Source organism: Equus asinus, chromosome 5 (assembly GCF_041296235.1).
Source record: "Equus asinus isolate D_3611 breed Donkey chromosome 5, EquAss-T2T_v2, whole genome shotgun sequence".
Classification (NCBI taxonomy): Eukaryota; Metazoa; Chordata; class Mammalia; order Perissodactyla; family Equidae; genus Equus; species Equus asinus.
The window spans coordinates 88,371,991-88,389,655 of record NC_091794.1 but is presented as its reverse complement, the minus strand read 5'-3'; the positions used below and the strand labels follow the sequence as shown (position 1 = coordinate 88,389,655).

Here is a 17,665-nt window from a genome sequence, read left to right as displayed (position 1 = left end):
CTGCCATGTGCCAGATATTTTACTGGAATTTTCTTTCATTTCCAGTAGCCCTGTGGGGTTAACATTTTTCCATCCCTGCAGACAAGGAGGGCAGTAGTGAGGAGCGCTGTCCTCTCTGCCAGGGAAGCTCCTCGCCGGTTGTCATCATGGGCCCCTGGGGACATTTAAGAAAGGCTCTTCTCGTTCATTCCTTGCAGGCTTGAAAAAAACCAAACAAGCAATGAACACTCCGAGAAGGACTGGCAGTCTTCCTCTCCCGGGGGGAGAGGGATGGATGGCACAACCTCAGTGGTCTTCCAGAACTGGGAGGAACCTTAAGGAACCTCAAGTCCTGTGGTTGCCAAGCCCTTGAGGTACAGGAACTTATCATTTTCACACTCCTAGGTAAATGCCTGCTACACAAAACAGATCAAAGAGAAACTGCTCTGGTTGAAGTCGGGGTGGAGGCCTGAGTCCCACCCACACAGCCCTTATGAGAGCAGCTGCTGGGAGAACCCATTGGCCTCCAAGGAACCCACTTTGAAAACCACTCGTTTGGCCCCCTCCTTTCATGCTATACACACAGAGAGGACTCCTGTCCTAAGAGGGGATGGGTGGCCTTAGCCTCTACTTTGCCTTGAACCTTTCATATCTCTCTCTCGAGCCCAGACACTTCTTCCCTAAGCAACAGATGGACAGAATAGCCAGCTGCCTACAAGACAGTTCCCCGAGCCCTGATAGCGCAATACCACCCCAGAGTCAACGTGTCCCAAGCAAGATCCATCCCCATCTGCCTCTGCTCAAGACCATCTTGAATAATAATATCATCGTTTTTACCTGCTTACTCCAGCTAGAATCCTAAGATGCAGCCCTGCCTCCTTCATTTGCTTCCTCCCATCCCGTCTCACTCCCAGATCTAACTAGTCATGTGTCCAGTGTGGTTTACCAGGCAAAGGTCTCTTCTGCTCCATCTCTCTTACCCCGCCACTGCTTCTGCCTAAACTCTGGAGCTCGTCATCTCCTAATTCTTAAAGACTCTTATCTGTCCCCCCATTTTCATTCTAGAGCAAAGACATTTCTAAAACACAAATGGGATCACATCTCCCCTCTTGTTAAAAACTTCGGATCACTTTTCATCACCCGTGGGATCAGACCCACCTTCAATGCAGCTTTTCCTAACGTGACCCCTACCTCACGCCCCTGGCCTCAGGACCCGCAGCTCCTCCCTGCTCACCCTTGCATCAGCTTGCAGACTTGGCTTTAGGTTGGCAAGCGTTTCTGTAAAAGGCCTGGGAGGAAATAGATTAGGCTGTTGGTTATCTGTCTCGTTGTAAACTGCTCAGTTCAGCCCTAGTAGTGCTAAAGCAGCCACAGACAATTTGTAAACGAGTGAGCGTAGCGGCGTTCCAACAAACCTTTATTTACGGACACTGACATTTGAATTTCATACAATTTTCATGCGTAATGAAATATTCTTCTTTGGATTTTTTTCTTCAACTGTATAAAAATGTTGAGCCTGTTCTGAGCCCAAGGACCACACCAAAACAGACCGAGCACTGGCAGCCGCAGTCCGCCGCCCGAGCCCTGGACACAGAAGGAACTGGGGTTCCTAAGACTTAGTATTCCTGTCTTCTTCCTTTCCTCTACCCAGCATGCTTCTTCCTATTGTCTGGCTGGCATTTTGAGACCCATGTTGAAGTCACTGCCACTTTTTTTTTTTTTTAGCTTTCCTTAAGTGCCTCCACCAAAACTAATTGCTCCTTTATCTCTAGTCCTAGAAGCCTTCGCCAGCCCTCACTTATAACTCTTATGCCATCTAGAAGTTACAGATTTATGTCCGTTCCTCTCTTCAACCTGTTCTCCTTGAGAGCAGAGGTGGGCCGAGTCGTGTTCATCTTTCTATGCCATCACAGTGTCAAACAGAACATGTCTTTTAGATTAAATACAGTTGCCCCACCTTCCAGCAGCCAGCTGAAAACTCAGATCGCCTGATCCCGTGTGGCACTAGTGAGAATGGTGTCTGGGACGAACCCCCCTAAATTCTGATGGGACCGAGATGAGAAAGGAGCGTGCTGTGTTGAAGCTTATTTATTTAGTTATTTTTGTTTCCCTGGGACAAAACATCCATCGAGACAATTAGGAGCAGGTATTATTAGCTCTAAAGGGCCGTAAGTCACTTGAGACCGTAGTGCGGTAAAGCTGAGCATGGGGGAAGCGATCCTGTGCTGATGCTCCCCCAGAGCCACACTTCAAACTTCTGTGCCTCACTCTGCGCCCCCAGAGGCTGACCTCTGCCAACAGCCGGAGAAAAGGCAGCTTGTTGGCAAAGCCAGTCGGCCTCCCAGGGCACAGAACAGGGACCCTATTCCCTTGTTCCCAGTGTCCTGTTAGGGTGGCCCATGGGAGGCACAGCAGATATGAGGGAGGGAGACTGCAGAGATCTGGTTCCTGACGCCCGAGCCCTCCTCCTTCACTGGTTCCTGATTCCCGGGCCCTCCTCCTGCACTGGCTACTGATGCCCGGGCCCTCCTTCTGCACTGGCTACTGAGTCCTGGGCCCCTCCTCCTACACTGGTTCCTGACTCCCAGGCCCTCCTCCTGCACGGGGGGTTGGCAGTGCTCTGGCTCCTCAGTTCTGAAGAGCAGTCCCTCTTCAATGGCTCCAGCTCCTGCTCCTCCCTCCCTTGTCTCTTCCCCCAGTGGTAAAGGCCTCCCTGCTGGTTAGCCCTGGGGGTCTCATCACCGCTATGGGCTCTTTAATCCCACCCTCCATGGGTCCCTTCACTCACCCCTCCTCAGCTAAAGCCAGCAATGTGGCTTCTGTCTCCTGCTGGCTGCCTGGCTGAATCCTCTCTCTCCCGCTCTTTGGATTGAATTTGCAACACAGCGAAACTCAGACTGGTCTTTGGTGATTCCAAAATTTTCAGTCCTTTAGAGCAATGGTTCTCAGTCGGGGGTGATTTTTCACACAGGGCATATTTGGTAATATCTGGAGACTTTTGGATGTCCTGACTACGTGTGTGGAAGGTGCTACTGGCATCTAGTGGGGAGAGGACATGGACACTGCCAAAGATCGTGCCATGCACAGGACAGGCCCCCGCAGCAGGGAATTATCCAGGCCACAATGCCAACAGTGCTGAGGTTGAGAAATCCTGCTTTACAGAGTTACCAACTGAGTTTTCTAACTGATGTTGTAGACCCTGGCGCCATGTACCCTCAGTCTGGAAAACACTAGAAAAAGGAGGTCCCAAGGGGGAGTCACTTATGACCACAGTCAGCACGCACCACTGTCTATAAATGTGCAGGTCCAGATTGACACCTGGCTCCGACACACTATGGATGACACATGAGCCGGCTACATACGCTCTTTGCACTGTTGTTCCTCATGTAAAATGGGGCTAATAGCAGCACCCACTTCACACAGCTGCTGTCAGGACAGAAAGAAGGAGTAGATGCCAAGTGTTTGAAACCCAGACAGCCTCCCTTGAACACCGGGACACACAAACGTGCACACCACGTTCTCGGGCTGTGTGGAGGGAGACCGAGAGACGGTAAGATAGGGCCTGCTTCGAGAAATTCATAACTAAAACAACTTTTCCGATTGTGGGCTGTTCCCTGCTACAGCCTTGTGAAATTAATTTGGGGTTGCATCTAACATTAAAAATACGAAAAGAAATTTTCAGGGTGCATCGCACATAGTAAGAGTAAATAGCACTTGGTGACATTTTGCTTTTAGTCCTACAGATATATGTGTGTACTGGGCTGGGATGGAAAATGTGTTTTTTGACGGTGGGGTGAGATTAACAAAACAAAGTTTAAAAGTTCCCAGTCAAATAGGGAAGGCGAGCCACGTCAAGCCCCTGTGAGAAGCCTCTGGGATTCTGCAGGAAACGCACACAGGCCCGTGAATGAATTCAAGCTTCACCTCTCTCAGGCTGTGTGATCTGTGTGTGCTGGGCTGGTTACACCACCTCTCGGAGCCTCAGCTTCCTCAGTTGAAAAACGGAAATTAAAAACACATTTGCTGCTGTGCTGTGGGGTAATGCGCGCACAGAGCCTAGTACGGGCCTGGCGCACAGTAGGGGTGCAGTCCCTGTGTGCTCTCGACCTTCTAGAAGCTGCCTGGCCTGGGTTCTCGTTGCCCACTCTCTGGCCTCAAACCTTAACCTGTGACCCTGACAAACAGGCCCTCGGTAACTTCAACTATTCGAAACACCCGGCACCTGTTTAATCAGATGAAATGATTGCCTTCGTCTCAGCTTTTCTGTCTCAGAAAACCCAACAGAAAGATCCAGACAGGCCCTTCGCTCCCACAGAGTCCCAACCTCTGCGGAGGAAAATCTCCCCAGGAAGGCTCTCGGAGCGAGGCTCTGGGAAGCCAGTCAGACCAGGTTGGTTTCCTGTTTATTTCTTAAATATTTCAAACATGTCTTGCTACAGGGCTAACGAAATGAGGCCGTCCATAAAAGATTCAGATTTTAAAAGTCAAGTTTCTGCTTCCAGTGTTGCTTTTATCCCACTTTCCAGCCCGAAAGCCCCACCCCAGGGGCCTTGCGGTGGTGGTGGTGGAGGGCTCCACTCTGCCCGCGCCACCTCTGGGGCATGCAGTGTGATGGGCTGTCATGGCCTGAGCCTCGGGGCCTCCGAGGTCTCCTCCTCTGGGAAGCCACGCTCCCTCCTCAGCACACCCCGGCAGGGAGGCAGGAATTATGGTCGACCTTCCACTCCTCTATCGGGCCCCCATTGTGCTCCTTCCTAGGCATGAGATACACCTCACTGGCTCACTTACAACATAAGCCCACTCCCCTTTTCATTCCCCGGGGGTCTTCACACAGGGCCTTATCCTTAACAGGCGTGCCATACAAGTTCACTGTCGAATCAATCAGAACCAGCATCAGTTTGTAACAAGTGAGAGGTAGAGGCTTAATGAGCAAGCTATGAAGCTAATCCTGGGTGTTTCTAAACTTTGTGGACTTCGAATAAACTCAAGGTTGAAAGGGAATGTGGTCATCTCCTCCCACCCATCCACTGGATTTCTGCATCTCCTCCCGTCGTGGGGAGCTCCCTGCTTTGGGTTAACCCACTCCTTTTTATAGGTGGCTCTGAGCGTGAGGAAATTCCTCATGACTGGAGCAGAAATCGGCTTGCCTTGCAACTTCCCCTGCCCTTCCTGGTCTGATCTCTGGCCCCAGACAGCTCTTCAGATTCGAGCATCTAAGCTATGGCGCTCCCTGGAGTCATTTTGCCTGTGTTAGTAATACATTTGTGTTCTACACGGAATGAAGGAGAGTGAGAATGTGGGCTGCTCTCTCACTTTGCACCGGGGGAGCTCCACTCTGCGAGTTGAGAGGGTGAGCTCTGGATTCAAAAGGTGGCGTTCAGTTGGCCTTGGGAAACTGGCTTAATTTCTCCAGGCCTCAGCTGCCTTGTCCAGAAGATGTGGATGGGGACAGTATGTACCTCGTGGGCTAATGATGAGGATTAAATGAGACTACGCTTAGTCAAGCGCCTCGCACAGCCCCTGGCTCTTAGAAGGCAGCTGGCATTAACTATTATGAGTAGCCTGGCCTGGAGAGGGGCAGCCGGGCTACCCAACTGGAGGAGTCGTTCCCTCAGCCACAGACAACAGTGGCAGATGCAAGATGCAGATGTGTAGACCTCTGGGTCTGCAAACAGGAACAGGACAACAGAGGCAAGGATGCCCAGATACCACATTGGACCCGGTTTGAGGACGGGATGAGCCCCCCAGGCATCACCTCTGCCACCTGCAGAAGCAGCAGGGAGGTCCCAGCCCTGCCTACCTTGGTACTGGGCGCTGAAGCCGCGCTGCCGGTGGTTGCCATCCGACGTGAAGTGTAGCCGCAGCCAGTTCTTACTGCTGATGACAGGCGCTGGGAGGCTGGCTCCGGTGAACCTGTGGGGACAGGAAGCAGGTGGGCTCAGGGACAACAGCTGGTTGGGACAGGGGCATCCAGGAGTCTCCCCACTTCCTAGGCGTGCTAGGACGGCAGCCCAGGTCTGGAGCAGGAAGGCAGGGCTGTGCCGCCCCAGACACCCTCCTGTAACCTGGGGCCTGAGCAGCTTGAGGGGGCTCCTTCCAGGGGCTCCTCCCACTGCTGGGTTTCCCTGAGAGGCCGAGAGGAGGGGGCGGATCCTTCAGGCCTGGAGCAGAGGTCCAACATCCCCAGCAGAGGTTTATCCCAGCCCTCCCAGCAGAGGCCCATCCACCCCCAGTGGATGTCCACCCACCCGCCCCCAGCACAGATCCAGGCCCCATGTAGGGGACTAGCCCCCTGCCTCCAGCAAAGGTTCAGCTCTCCCTAGCAAGCCCCTCAGGCCCGCCATGGAGCCAGGAGAAAGGGCTTGGGTGCCACTACGGCAGTGCGGCCCTGCACAGTTGTGAGAGCCCGTTGGGGTCACTCACTAGGCCCCGGGTCTCCTCTGGCTCCTTCCTCTCCCCCTGCTGGGCTCGCCCCTCCTCCCTTAGATCAGCCTCCTCTTGGTTCCAGCCAGTCCGGCTCAGTGGGTGGGGCACCAGGGTATCTCCCCGTCATTGGTCCTTGCCCCAGCCTCTTGACCAACTGCTGTCCTGGGCCAAGTTCCAGGCTGATCAGATCTTTCCTTCTAGAGTTACGCAGAGCACAAGAACATTCACTGGCTCCCCAGTGCCCCTACAAGACTGGTCTTCCGAACTTTCTATGCTGTCCCCTGCTTGAACAGGCCTCTGCTCAGCGCTGGCCCTCCCCACCTCACTCAGGCTAGCCCTCGATGCCCTGCTTGCTCTGTTCGTTCCTCTGCTTCCCAGGAGACCCCTCCACCTTCTCCCCTCTTCTAACAGCCTCCCAGCTGGCCCAGTGCTCGGTCTCCCCTCTTCCTCCTGCATACAAATCACCTACAAAACTTCCTGAAGCTTCCGCTCTGGCACCATCACTCCTCCCTCCTGTCTGTTCCCACCCCCCACCCCCCGGACACCCTCCTTCTGTCTCCATGCTTCCTCCTTGTCTGGGTCTCTGCCTTTTCTGCCTGGAATATTCCCACCTGTAACCCTCTCTCCTGGTCCCCCCAGGTCACCTGAGACGACTTTGGGACGCCCTCAAATATCACATTCCCGGGAAAGCTTTTCCCACTTTCCTTGGCCTTGAAGCTGCACAGATTTGGGTTCAGATCCAGGCTGCACTGCTTATGAGCAATGTGACCCAGGACCAGTTACTTCACCTTTCCGAGAGTGAGAATCATAACGCCAGCCTAAAGAGTTTGTGGAGTGAGAGGCCTCCTGGGCAAAGAACCCAGCCCCAGTACCTGACACAGTTTAGCTCCATAAATGTAATTTTCCCATCCCCTTCTCTGTGATGCCAAAGCATTTTATTCAAACTATAATTTAGTGATTGGGGTGTGTGTCTCCCTAAGGTAACCCCTGAAAGAGGGCAGGGTAGCCTGGTGGTGCAGAAGCTGGGGCTCCTTGGGCTCAGCTGTTATCTTACAAAAGTTACTCAAGCTCTCGGTGACTTGACCTATAAAATGGGGGTGATAATAACCCCTCCCTCGGAGGGTGGCAAGGATTCAATGAGATGATGCACAAAAGACTTTAGCCCAGTCCCTGCTTAGAGAGCTCTTGGGAAAAGGCAGCTGCCGTTTTATTCTTCATCCTTTTTATTGTTCATCTCTGTAACAAGCACCAAACACTATCCTGGGGCTGGTAACCAGGGATGGTTACCACTTACAGGCCTGGAGAGGAAAGGGCCATCCTTGCAGGAGAAGGCTGTGTGGAAAGGGCCACCATCCAGGACCCAGATCTTCAATCAAGACTACAGCCAGTTTGTGCAAATCCCACCAGGAGGGAGCAAGGACTGAATACCCAGAGCTCACTCTCCTCCCTCTCCTCCTCTAATCTCCAGCTGATGCTTCTGTTGATAAAGCCCAATTGGAAGCCAGAGGGCAAGAGAGCATACTGATGCAGCCTCAGAGGGAAGTCTTCCTAGGCTTGAAATAGGGTGGAGAAAGGAAGGGAGAGGATCCTGGAGGGGGAACCAGAAGAGATCTAGTATGGTGGGTCTCCATAAATATGTATTAAACAAGAGGACTAACCAAGGAACTTCACAGCCTGCAAAACTGAAAATGCTGACACGCACCACAGTCCAGGAATATAACCCACATTGCTACGGTAAGAGCTGCTATAGAAACCGATTACTGTATCTCGCCAGATCCCATTTAAAATAGTTTATTACTGGCTAAGTCATTTAAGTTTTTAAGGAGCCACAAACAGTAGTGGGTTTTTTCCCCCAGGCCAAGTTCAATTCTATCTCAGTGACAAAGCTTGAAGGCTATTTACATAAGGGAAGTCGAAACAGGGAGAATTTACCTGAATAATTCAGAACCAAAGGCTGTTTATTGCAAGATGGAATGAGGGGAGGGTGCTGAGGTCCCACGAGCGGCATAAGTTAAGGATGAGGATTGTCACCTGGAGTCTGTGAGGCTTCTCCAGCCCCTCAATCTGTTTCACCCCCTGTCGTACAGCCTGGGGATGCCGCGAGGGACATCCCCGCCTCCCACTTCTCCACCCCTTTACCCACTCCCCGGAATCCTGTTAAGTGTTCACTCCCACGGCTCACGCCCCGAGGGCCCGTGTAGCTCCTGCAGCTTCGCTCCACTCCGTCCTGCTCCTGCCTCCTGGGACAGAAACGTGCATTTGAGCGCTTTCTTGGCGTCTCTCAAAGAACCGGAGGCTGACACGTTGGAATCGTCACATCAGACTCTGCCACCGAGACGGCGTCATGTCTGGCTCAAAACTCTCCAGTCGAAAGAACAAACTGCTGACACACGCAATGACAGGGATGACTCAGAAGCGTTGGGGTGAGTGATAGGAGCAGACACTGGATGACTCCCTTCTATGAGGCTCTGGAAAGACTGATCTAGGGGCGAGAAAGCAGAGCTGGCGCGAGCGCTCAGGTGGGATTCCCTGGGAAGGAGCACGGGGACCTTTGGGGGGTGGGAATGTTCCGGATCTTGAATGAGATGGTGGTTATATGGGAGGTAGCCATTTGTCAAAGCTCTGAGAACTGTACTTGTAAAATGGGCTATTTTATGTAAATTATACCTTAATAGAGTTAGTTAAAGACAAATCTTCAATGGTTCCAATCTTTAGAGTGAAAGAACTTCCCATGGCCTACGGGCCTTAAAAAAAGCCAGTGTGTCTTCACCTCTCCTATTTCCTCCTCTCCTCTTCTCTTTAATCCTTAGGCTCCAATCACATGGATCTCCTTGCTGTTCAAAACTGGCCAGCCCTGCTGCTGCCTCAGGGCCTTTGCACTTGACATCCCCTCTGCCTGCTAGCTAGCACTTCTCTCAGGTCTCCAACTGGCTCACCCCCTCACTTCCTCTAAGCCGTTGATTAAATGTCACCTTCTCAGTGGAGCCTTCCTGGTCTGACTCCTGCCTGTCTTCCCTCCCTAAGCTCGAGCACGCACACACTTCCCCGCCCCCCAACACCATTCTCCAGTCAAACCTTACGTGTACTGGAACACACACTGATTCTTTGTGCTTCTCTGCCTTTGTTCTTGCTGCTCTTTATGCCCTTTCCCATTGTACCAGCTGGCTGCACAGAGAGGTTAAGAAACTTGCTCAAGGTCACCCAGCTATTAAGCGGCAGATGTGGGATTCAAACCCAGACCATCCCACTCCGAGCCTATATACTCAGCCACTGCATTATACTGACACACACGCGCAAGCATGAAGGAAGGCGGTGGAACAGTTTAGGCTGAATTCCATTCTGTTCCTTTTCTCCCCCTCTCTCCTCCTCCCAGAATCCTCTTTAATGTTTCTCCCTCTTAGAATCATAATTAAAGGAGAGAAACACAAAGAGAGATTCTCCCCATCAAACCTTTTTGTCCACATTAACTTCCCCATGGGGGGCCCAGGGAATTCCAAGTTCACCCAGGAAATTGCTGTTGCAGTGCGACAGAAAATGTAGTTAAGCAATTACACTCATTTTTTTTTTCTTTTTGGTAAATCGACTTCCATTAAATGGGGCTTCATTAATGGAATCTGGCTTGGGGAGAGTAAAAAAAATGACTCCCTTTAATGCCTGTGGTTGATTATGGAAAACGTGGCTTTGCCTTCCCCTGCAGAAAGCTCCAAGCTCTTCCCTTGGTAATAGGAGAGCTCAGGGCAGACCTCCTGGAGAGCACTTAGTCTTCAGCTTCTCGTGCAGTCAGATGTTGGGGTGCTGAGAGACACCCCCACAGGATGCGACAGTGACCGTGCAAGAGATTGCTGCCTGACTGTAAACTGGAGGAAGAGTCTCAGGAGAGTACCAGCAGATCTTGGTTTAAATGTCAGCATTCCTGAAAACCGACAGCCTCAGGAGGACGTCCATTCATCCATTAACTCACGAAGCACATACTGTGGACAAGGCACCCTGCTGGCCAGCGGGTGCCACTCCCACCGTGGTTCCCTCAACATGGGGGGGCCCTGCAAAGCCTGTAATCTACAGAGCCAGCTGCAATGCCCCTCTCTTTGCAGCTTCCACTCCTCGGTCCATAGCCTCCGGCTTCTGTGCTCCCAGAGCACCTCCTATGGGCTTCATCTCTTAACGAAGCTATGAGCACAGCCTGAATCTGATGGACGCTGGAAGAATCTCAGCCTCCCAGGGCGAGGCGTAAACCCTCCCTCCATCCCCAAGGCTGGCCGAGGAGAACGTGAAATAGAGGAGGTGCTTGCCCCCCATCCCCACTCCCAGTGCCTCTTCCCTTCTGACCTGCCGTCTGATGGAGAGGACACTGACATAACCAGGGAACCCCTTCTGGAAACGTCTTGGTGGTGGGCAAAGGGCACTGAGGCCCTTGCTGGAGGTGACTCCTCCTCCCCAGCCCAAGCTTCCTCTCATCCCCGAAGCGAGTCTTTATTGACTCAGCCCGGACACCCAGTCTCATCACAAATGATTTCCACATAGGTTTTCCTTTAGCCAAATGCCTCAGACTCTTGCTATGTCTCGGTAAACCCCTTTCCCAGGACAAACCCACGATGTTCTATATTTCCAGGAGCTGGGCGAATGCGTGGAACGCCTGCAGGTCTCTTTTGGATATGGGCTGCTGGAGTCCCCAGTCTCCAGACATATCTAGGAAGTCTCATCTAGAAAAGGGCCCCTTGGCCTCCCAAGGCTCTGGTTCCTGCAGAGCTGGCCCGACCCTAGTTGTTCAGGAGACTCCAAGAGGCCTGAGGCATCCTGTAAACATTCAACTCGCGTCTACCTACCAATATGTTTTCGGGGTTGTTTACTCTGCTCTGAACAAACCAAAGCTTCCCCCAGTCATTTCCGCTCCTGAGTGTTCTCTCTCCCCGTTATCCGCGCCATCCTCCCTGCCACCCAACTCAGGCGTCATCCTTAACTCCGCCCATTCCTTCACTGCCATGGCAACAGTGGCCAAACCGCACCCCCCCCCCATGACCTCATCATTCCTCACCTGGACTGTAGAGACAGCTTCTGGTCTGCTCTCCACCTCCAATCCATCTTGTGAACTGTGTGGGGAGGTTTAGTCAACTCCCTGCCTTGCTGGAAACCCAGCAGCAAAGGTCCAGTGGCTCCAGGATACAGTGTAAACGTTTTAATGCCTTCCCTCTCCAGCGACACCCACTGTGAGCTCCAGCTGCTTTCGCATATGCTGTTCCCTCCACCTGGATGCCCCTTCCCCTCATCCCATCTGACTGCCTGGGAAAATATCACTGACCCCATAGCCCTGACCAAATGTCTCCTTCCTCCCCGCTCTCCCTCCCTCTCCTCCGATGAGGAGCCATTCCCTTCACCGCGTCCCCTCTGCACCACGGACATGCCGCGCCATTGTACTGGGCACACCAAATCGTAATCATCTTTTGACTCGACCACCTCCTCCACTGGAAGGCCAACTCCATAAGGCCAGGGACAGGGTTTTCCTTGTCTCGGTGTCCAGCAACCCAGCCCAGGGCCTGGCACAGAGAACAGATCAATTCCATAGAACACGGTAGGCACTGTGCTATTTTGTTTACATATTACCTGCTTTCGTGCTACAATGGCAGAGTTCAGGAGCCAAAAATATTTATCTCACCCTTTGTAGAAAGTTTACTGACACCGACTGTAGAAGCCTTGCAGATAGTGTAGTTGGTTGGCAAAAAATAATTTCTAAGTAGGGAACAATAAGGAATACGTATGTAGCTTAAACATTTCATTACGATGTAAAAATACTGAAATGTACATTTCTTCGCCAATCTATTTAATGCAGGACCAAGGTCTGTCCTTCGACCATGGGTTCTTTCTCAGCATTGTCCGTCTTCGATCAACTACATCCATTGTGCATCCTTCACCGTTTCCAGTTTTGCTACAGCTCCTCCAGTCAACAGAGATTTACTGAGCAGCGACGATGTGCCAGGCCTCGTGCCGAGCAGCAGACCCGCTCCGCCCCGATGGGACTGACTCACTTGCTCATACCTCTGATTTAGGAAGCAAGTCTTTTTAGAGATTCTCCTTCGTGGAGTCATTCCAAAGCGTTCCATTTAGTTTCCATAGATGAAACTATATTTCCTTTCACACTCATATTTCATCAGTTTATGTGCTGTTTAATTTAAATCACATAATTACAATAACAAGGACAACGGGCTGCGAGAGAGCTGGCAACAAACTCATCTGATTCTCAGAAAGGGCGAGACTCAGCTGGTGGGAGCGAGAAGTGCAAGGGCACTGGGGGTGGGGGTGAGAGACAGCCTGCGGGCTGCTGCTGCTTTGTGGAGACAGTTTAAAAGCACTTTTATTATGCATACTTCATGAATGAATGAATGACTGAATGAACAAACGAATGGCAGTCTGTAGCTTTCAGTAGCGGGGCATCTTTTCCAATTACATTCCCTCTGCTACCAGGAGAGTGGGGACCAGCTAATCTTCAAATCCTATTTGAGACGGACTTCAGAGGTCTCCTAGGTCTAATGCTCAGCTATGGACAAACCCCCAATGACAGCATTCGTGACAAATGGCCAGTCAAGATCTGTCTGAATGTTTCCAGACACCAAGAACTCATCTCCTTGCCAAATTCTCCCCGTCCACTGTGATCCAGCCCCGCCCTTTTTCTGGCTACTTCCTGCTCATCCCTCAGGTGTCCTCACACAGCCACTTAGCTCCACGAAGTCTAGTTGGCTTCTCCCGGTACCTCTGGCCGCTTTGTGCTTTCTCTATCATAGTGCTTGTCTCCCCAAGCATTGTTCAGGGGTCTGCCTCGCCCACCAAATTGTGAGCTCCCTGAAGACAGGAGCTGTTTCTTTCTTGTTCAGTTTTTCCCTCAGTACTTTCCAGAGTGCCTGGCACATGGAAAAAGCTCGGTAAATATTGCTCGCTGGAAGAAAGGATGCTTGAGTGAATGAATGAATGAATGAGATGCTGCTGGTGGAAGCAGAGGGCACATGTGGGGAAAAACAAAGGAAAAGGCAGGCAAGTCTGGAGACAGGACGGAGAGCCTCGAAGGCCACGCTGGGTTTCATCTTGGTTTCTCATGAAGACATGCTGCCCCACCCCACCTTGGTCCCTCAGCCCTCGCTGTGCTCCCCGTTCACTAGGTGGCTGCAGGGACCTTTTTGGGGGACTCTTCTCATGCTGACATATCCCCAAGGCAGCAAGAGTGGAGTCTTGGAATCAAGGTAGGCAAACGTTCCTTTTGCCCCAGAAGCAATTCAATAAATGCAGCAGATTATCAGGGCTCCTCTCTGCTCAGCTGACCATTAGTGCCAGGGAATCCACACGAGTCACATCAGGTAAACGCTTCTGATGCACTGCTCCCTGGAGGGTGCGTGTCTGAGCCTGGGAGTGTGAGGGACGGGGCTCCTGGCTGTGTTTGTTGTCGGGGTGGGGGTGTCATCACTGATGTCCTGGGGCTTGTGTATTGAGGGTGGCACATTAAGAAGGCCTGGGGAGTGGCTTGGGGTGTCAGTTCCTTCCATTCGCAGCTCAGCTGCTCGCCCCGCAGGGCTGCAGGGTGAGGCGTTTCCTGCCTCTGTGGAGAGGCTGTGCCCATGATGCTGAAGTGAACAGAATGCGGTTGGGTCTGGCGATGGGAACTGGGGCTGGGTGCCAAGCTCTGGGCAAGGGGGCTGGTGGAGGAAGCCCAATAACCTTTCAGGGGATGCCCAACTCTCTCCTTTTCTGTCTCCGGGTCCAAATCAGGCAGCTCCACTATTTCCTGAGTGCCAGAAGCCTCTGAAGATCAGTCTCTCTCCCTTAGCCCGCAGCTCCTGAAAGGGGCATCCACGTGACCCTTAGGCCACTGCTGATTGGACAGGTGTGGCCATGTGACCCACGCTGAGCCAATCAGCTGATGGTACTGTGCACTCACTTTGATGAAGGGAAGACCCCACAGGCTTGGCTCTCCTGGAGGAGATTTGGGAAAAGGGTGTCCCATCATCCTTTCTTCCACCTCTGTTGATGCCCCTACACCCCATCACTCTTATGCGATGTCCTGTGCCTTGTACGTTCGTCTGCCTCCAGGTCCGGCTGCAGTCTGCCTGGGACAGAATCTCAGAGCAGTCTTGGCCCTTGACCAGCTGCCGGGCCCTCAACTGACTGCTCCCTGCCCCTAGCCTGAGTCTCTGTCACTACAGACTAGACCTGAGATCCAGCCCAGAGACCTGAGATCCCCATCCCCAAGCTGTTCAAGTCCCCCCCAGCAGGCTTGGTCCAGGAATAGGGTGCAGCTGCCAGAGCCTGGTGACCACAGCACATTCACACTGTGCCTGGACCCTCTCCCTTTCCTGGCTCAGGTCTCTGTCTAGGTGGAGATGCCACTGAATGGTCCGCCACTTGCCTGGTTCCCCTGCACAGAGGCAATAGGTTTAAGAAGATCACGGATTCAGGGCCGGGCCTCTGGAATCAGACAGTCCTGCATGTGAATCTGGGCTCCACCGTTTACTGGTTACATAAATGTGGGCAAGTGCTGGACCTTCTCTGAGCCTCTGTTGGCTCATCTGTGCAGTGGGATTTCTATGAACAGCCAGGCTCGTATGTATAATGTGTCCAGGACTGTGCCAACACACAGTAGGTGGCTCACAAATGTGAACTAGTTTCCCTCCTGGCTTAGGTCTGAGAAGATGGGGATGGAATCTTAGCAGCGTCTTGAACCCTACTCTCCAGAGCACACAGGGACTAAGCAGGCCCCAGAGCAGCCTGGCCTGGGTGTCCCAGAGAAGGAAGGATGCCGGCATCCACTCTGGTGACAGAACAGTGCAGGCGTGAAAGGACAGGGCACCTGTGGTACCCAGCATAATCGGTACACTTGACAGCCACCTTCCCTCTCTCCCTCGGGTGGCCCCAGCGCGACCTCCACCAGCTTCTGCCTGCCCAGCCTTGCCCACCTTCCACTTGTCACTGGCAGACATGACTTGGAGAAGGGGCCTGCTTCCCTTCCAGGGAACGTGGCAATGTACGCCTCGCAGAAACCTCCGGGGATTACATTTGGGTAATACTTCTCATCCAGAGGAAATGTTTGCAGATGGCTTATCGAGAAGCCTCCCACGCCAGCCTTTGACTGCCATTCGACTGCCATTCTGAGTTTGAGCATCATCGAGGCTGCCTCTCCCCTCCAGGAGGCAGCTAGCCAGCCCTGCCTGAGAGTTCAGCGGCTCTGAAGCCCCGGCTGAGGGAGAGAGCCTCTCAGTCGGCCGGAGAATGAATGGGCTAAAACATCTTGGGGATACTAAGGTCAGTGAGCACGGTGCCATAGAGTCACATGGAGCTGGATTCTGATCCCGCCTCCACATCCACTGGCTACGTGACCTTGAGGAGGTTGCTTCACCTCTCTGAGCCTCTCTTTTCGCAGTGTGTATCTCATAGTGTGGTTGTGATGATGAAAGGTGATGAGTGATGCTGATCAACTCTTGCTAAGGCTACAAGACACAGCAGCCTGAATTCTTGGTCGTGTCATGTCTGCGGGCAGCAAGAGAGACTCGTGGGCAAAGGGACTAACATTTACTGAATACTAGAAAGGAGTTTAGGGTGGAGATTAAGCACATGGGCCCTTCAAGGTGCCTCCCTGGGTTCAAGTCTCGGCTCTAAACTTACCAGCTGTCTAACTTTGGGCAAGGAGCTGACCTGTTTGGGCCTCAGTTTCCCCATCTATTTAATAAGGATAACAACAGCGGCCACGCCACGCAGCTGTTAGGAGGTTTAAGTGAGATAATCAGTATAGAAGCTCTGAGTACAGTGCTTGGTACAAGGCAAGTGCTCAGAAAACACTGGCTATGATTACCAAGGGCCCCCAACGTGCCCGTGTTCATGTACCATCTGAACAACAACCAGAGATCTGGCCAGCAGTACAGTGGAGCAAAAACAGGTAGAGGGGAGAGGAAGGACACAGGAATGAGAGAGTGGAAAAACGGGGGGAGAGGGGAGTCCTTGACTTCTTATGTTGCTCACTCCTGTCCTATCTGGGTTAATGTCTTATACTTTTCGTTACGAGTGGCAGAAATCTAAATCAAATCAGCCTGAAATGGAGAAGAAATTATTGGCCAAATTGAGGAAGAGCAGGGTTGTGGCTGGCCCCAGGGATGACTAGACCCAGGGACTCAAATTCCACAAGGCCCCTCTCTCTGCGCCCCATCTGTGCTCCGTCTGCTGGCTTCATTCTCTCTAATGTGAATGGCGGCTGCTGGAGGCTGGAACCCTGATTCACCCACTCACTTTCATCTCCAGAGAGAAGATGAAGACTTCTTCCCTTGGTTCCAATTAGAAAAAGCTCACGGGAGGCCTCTGATTAGTCCAGCTGGGGTATGTGCCCACTCCTGGGACCAAGGGCATGGGCCCTACTAGAACCCCATGACTGGTTTGGGGGACAGTTCTCCAGAAGAAGGAAAGTGCTCGAAGGAGGGAGGGGTGCTAGGCAGACCAAACAAGAGATGTCCGCTGCGGCTGAAAGAGGCAGTGGTTCTACTCTTCCTAGCCTGTGGTCTAAGGTAATGGCTTTGTCAGGCCTGTGAGGGGTACCCACAGCCCACGGTGGGGGTTATCTCCCAACAGTTGGTCCCCTTCTAGATCCCATCCTCTCCCCCTTTGCCACATCCTGCCAGAGGTAAGCAGGCACCCCTGGCCCCACCATGCTGATGCCATTCTTGTGCCTGATCGTCTATCCCGTTTCCTGTCCACCTGTCCACTGGTCCACGGGGCTGGGTGCTGACACCTCACTCAGCTTCAGCCAGCCTCTGCCCTCGGGAGTGGACCCAAGCTCCATGTGGGCCTGTAGATGCTGGTGTGTTTCTGTGGGCCATCCAGGTCAGTCTACCTGCTGGCCTTGGGCAGATCCATCTGGAATGAGGATTAACCCAGATGAGAAAAGTCTCCCCTGAATCCCGTAAGTGTTGAGATTTAGACCCCTTATTCTCCTTCCACCTGTCCTCCTCCTGCAATACATGGCCTTGTTCCTCCCTGGCTTCCTCCTCTCCTTGGCCTCAGACAAGGGAGTTCCTAGACTCCCAGTGGAGGCTAAGCACACGGCCTTAGGAGTCGAGCCAACCTGAGTTTGAGGCGCAGCTCTGCCACCCATTGCTGTGTGGCCCTGGACAAATTAAGCTCCCTCTCGAGGCTTTTGGAGATGATATACTTAAAGTGCTGTCATCGTTTTTCTTAAAATATCTTGGTCCCATCTGATTGACTAACAGTTCTTGGCACGAGGTCAGCGTCAAAGGGC

At 52.5% G+C, this 17,665-nt stretch overlaps 1 protein-coding gene across 1 annotated transcript in view; it reads right to left on the bottom strand.

Annotated features, from left to right (window-relative positions):
• CSMD2 (CUB and Sushi multiple domains 2) overlaps positions 1–17,665 on the bottom strand; it is a 588,433-nt gene that overhangs the window by 306,495 nt on the left and 264,273 nt on the right. Inside the window, exon 6 of the mRNA XM_070510384.1 lies at positions 5,780–5,892. Within this exon, the coding sequence (XP_070366485.1) occupies positions 5,780–5,892 (113 nt within the window). The remainder of the gene's footprint in view (positions 1–5,779; positions 5,893–17,665) is intronic.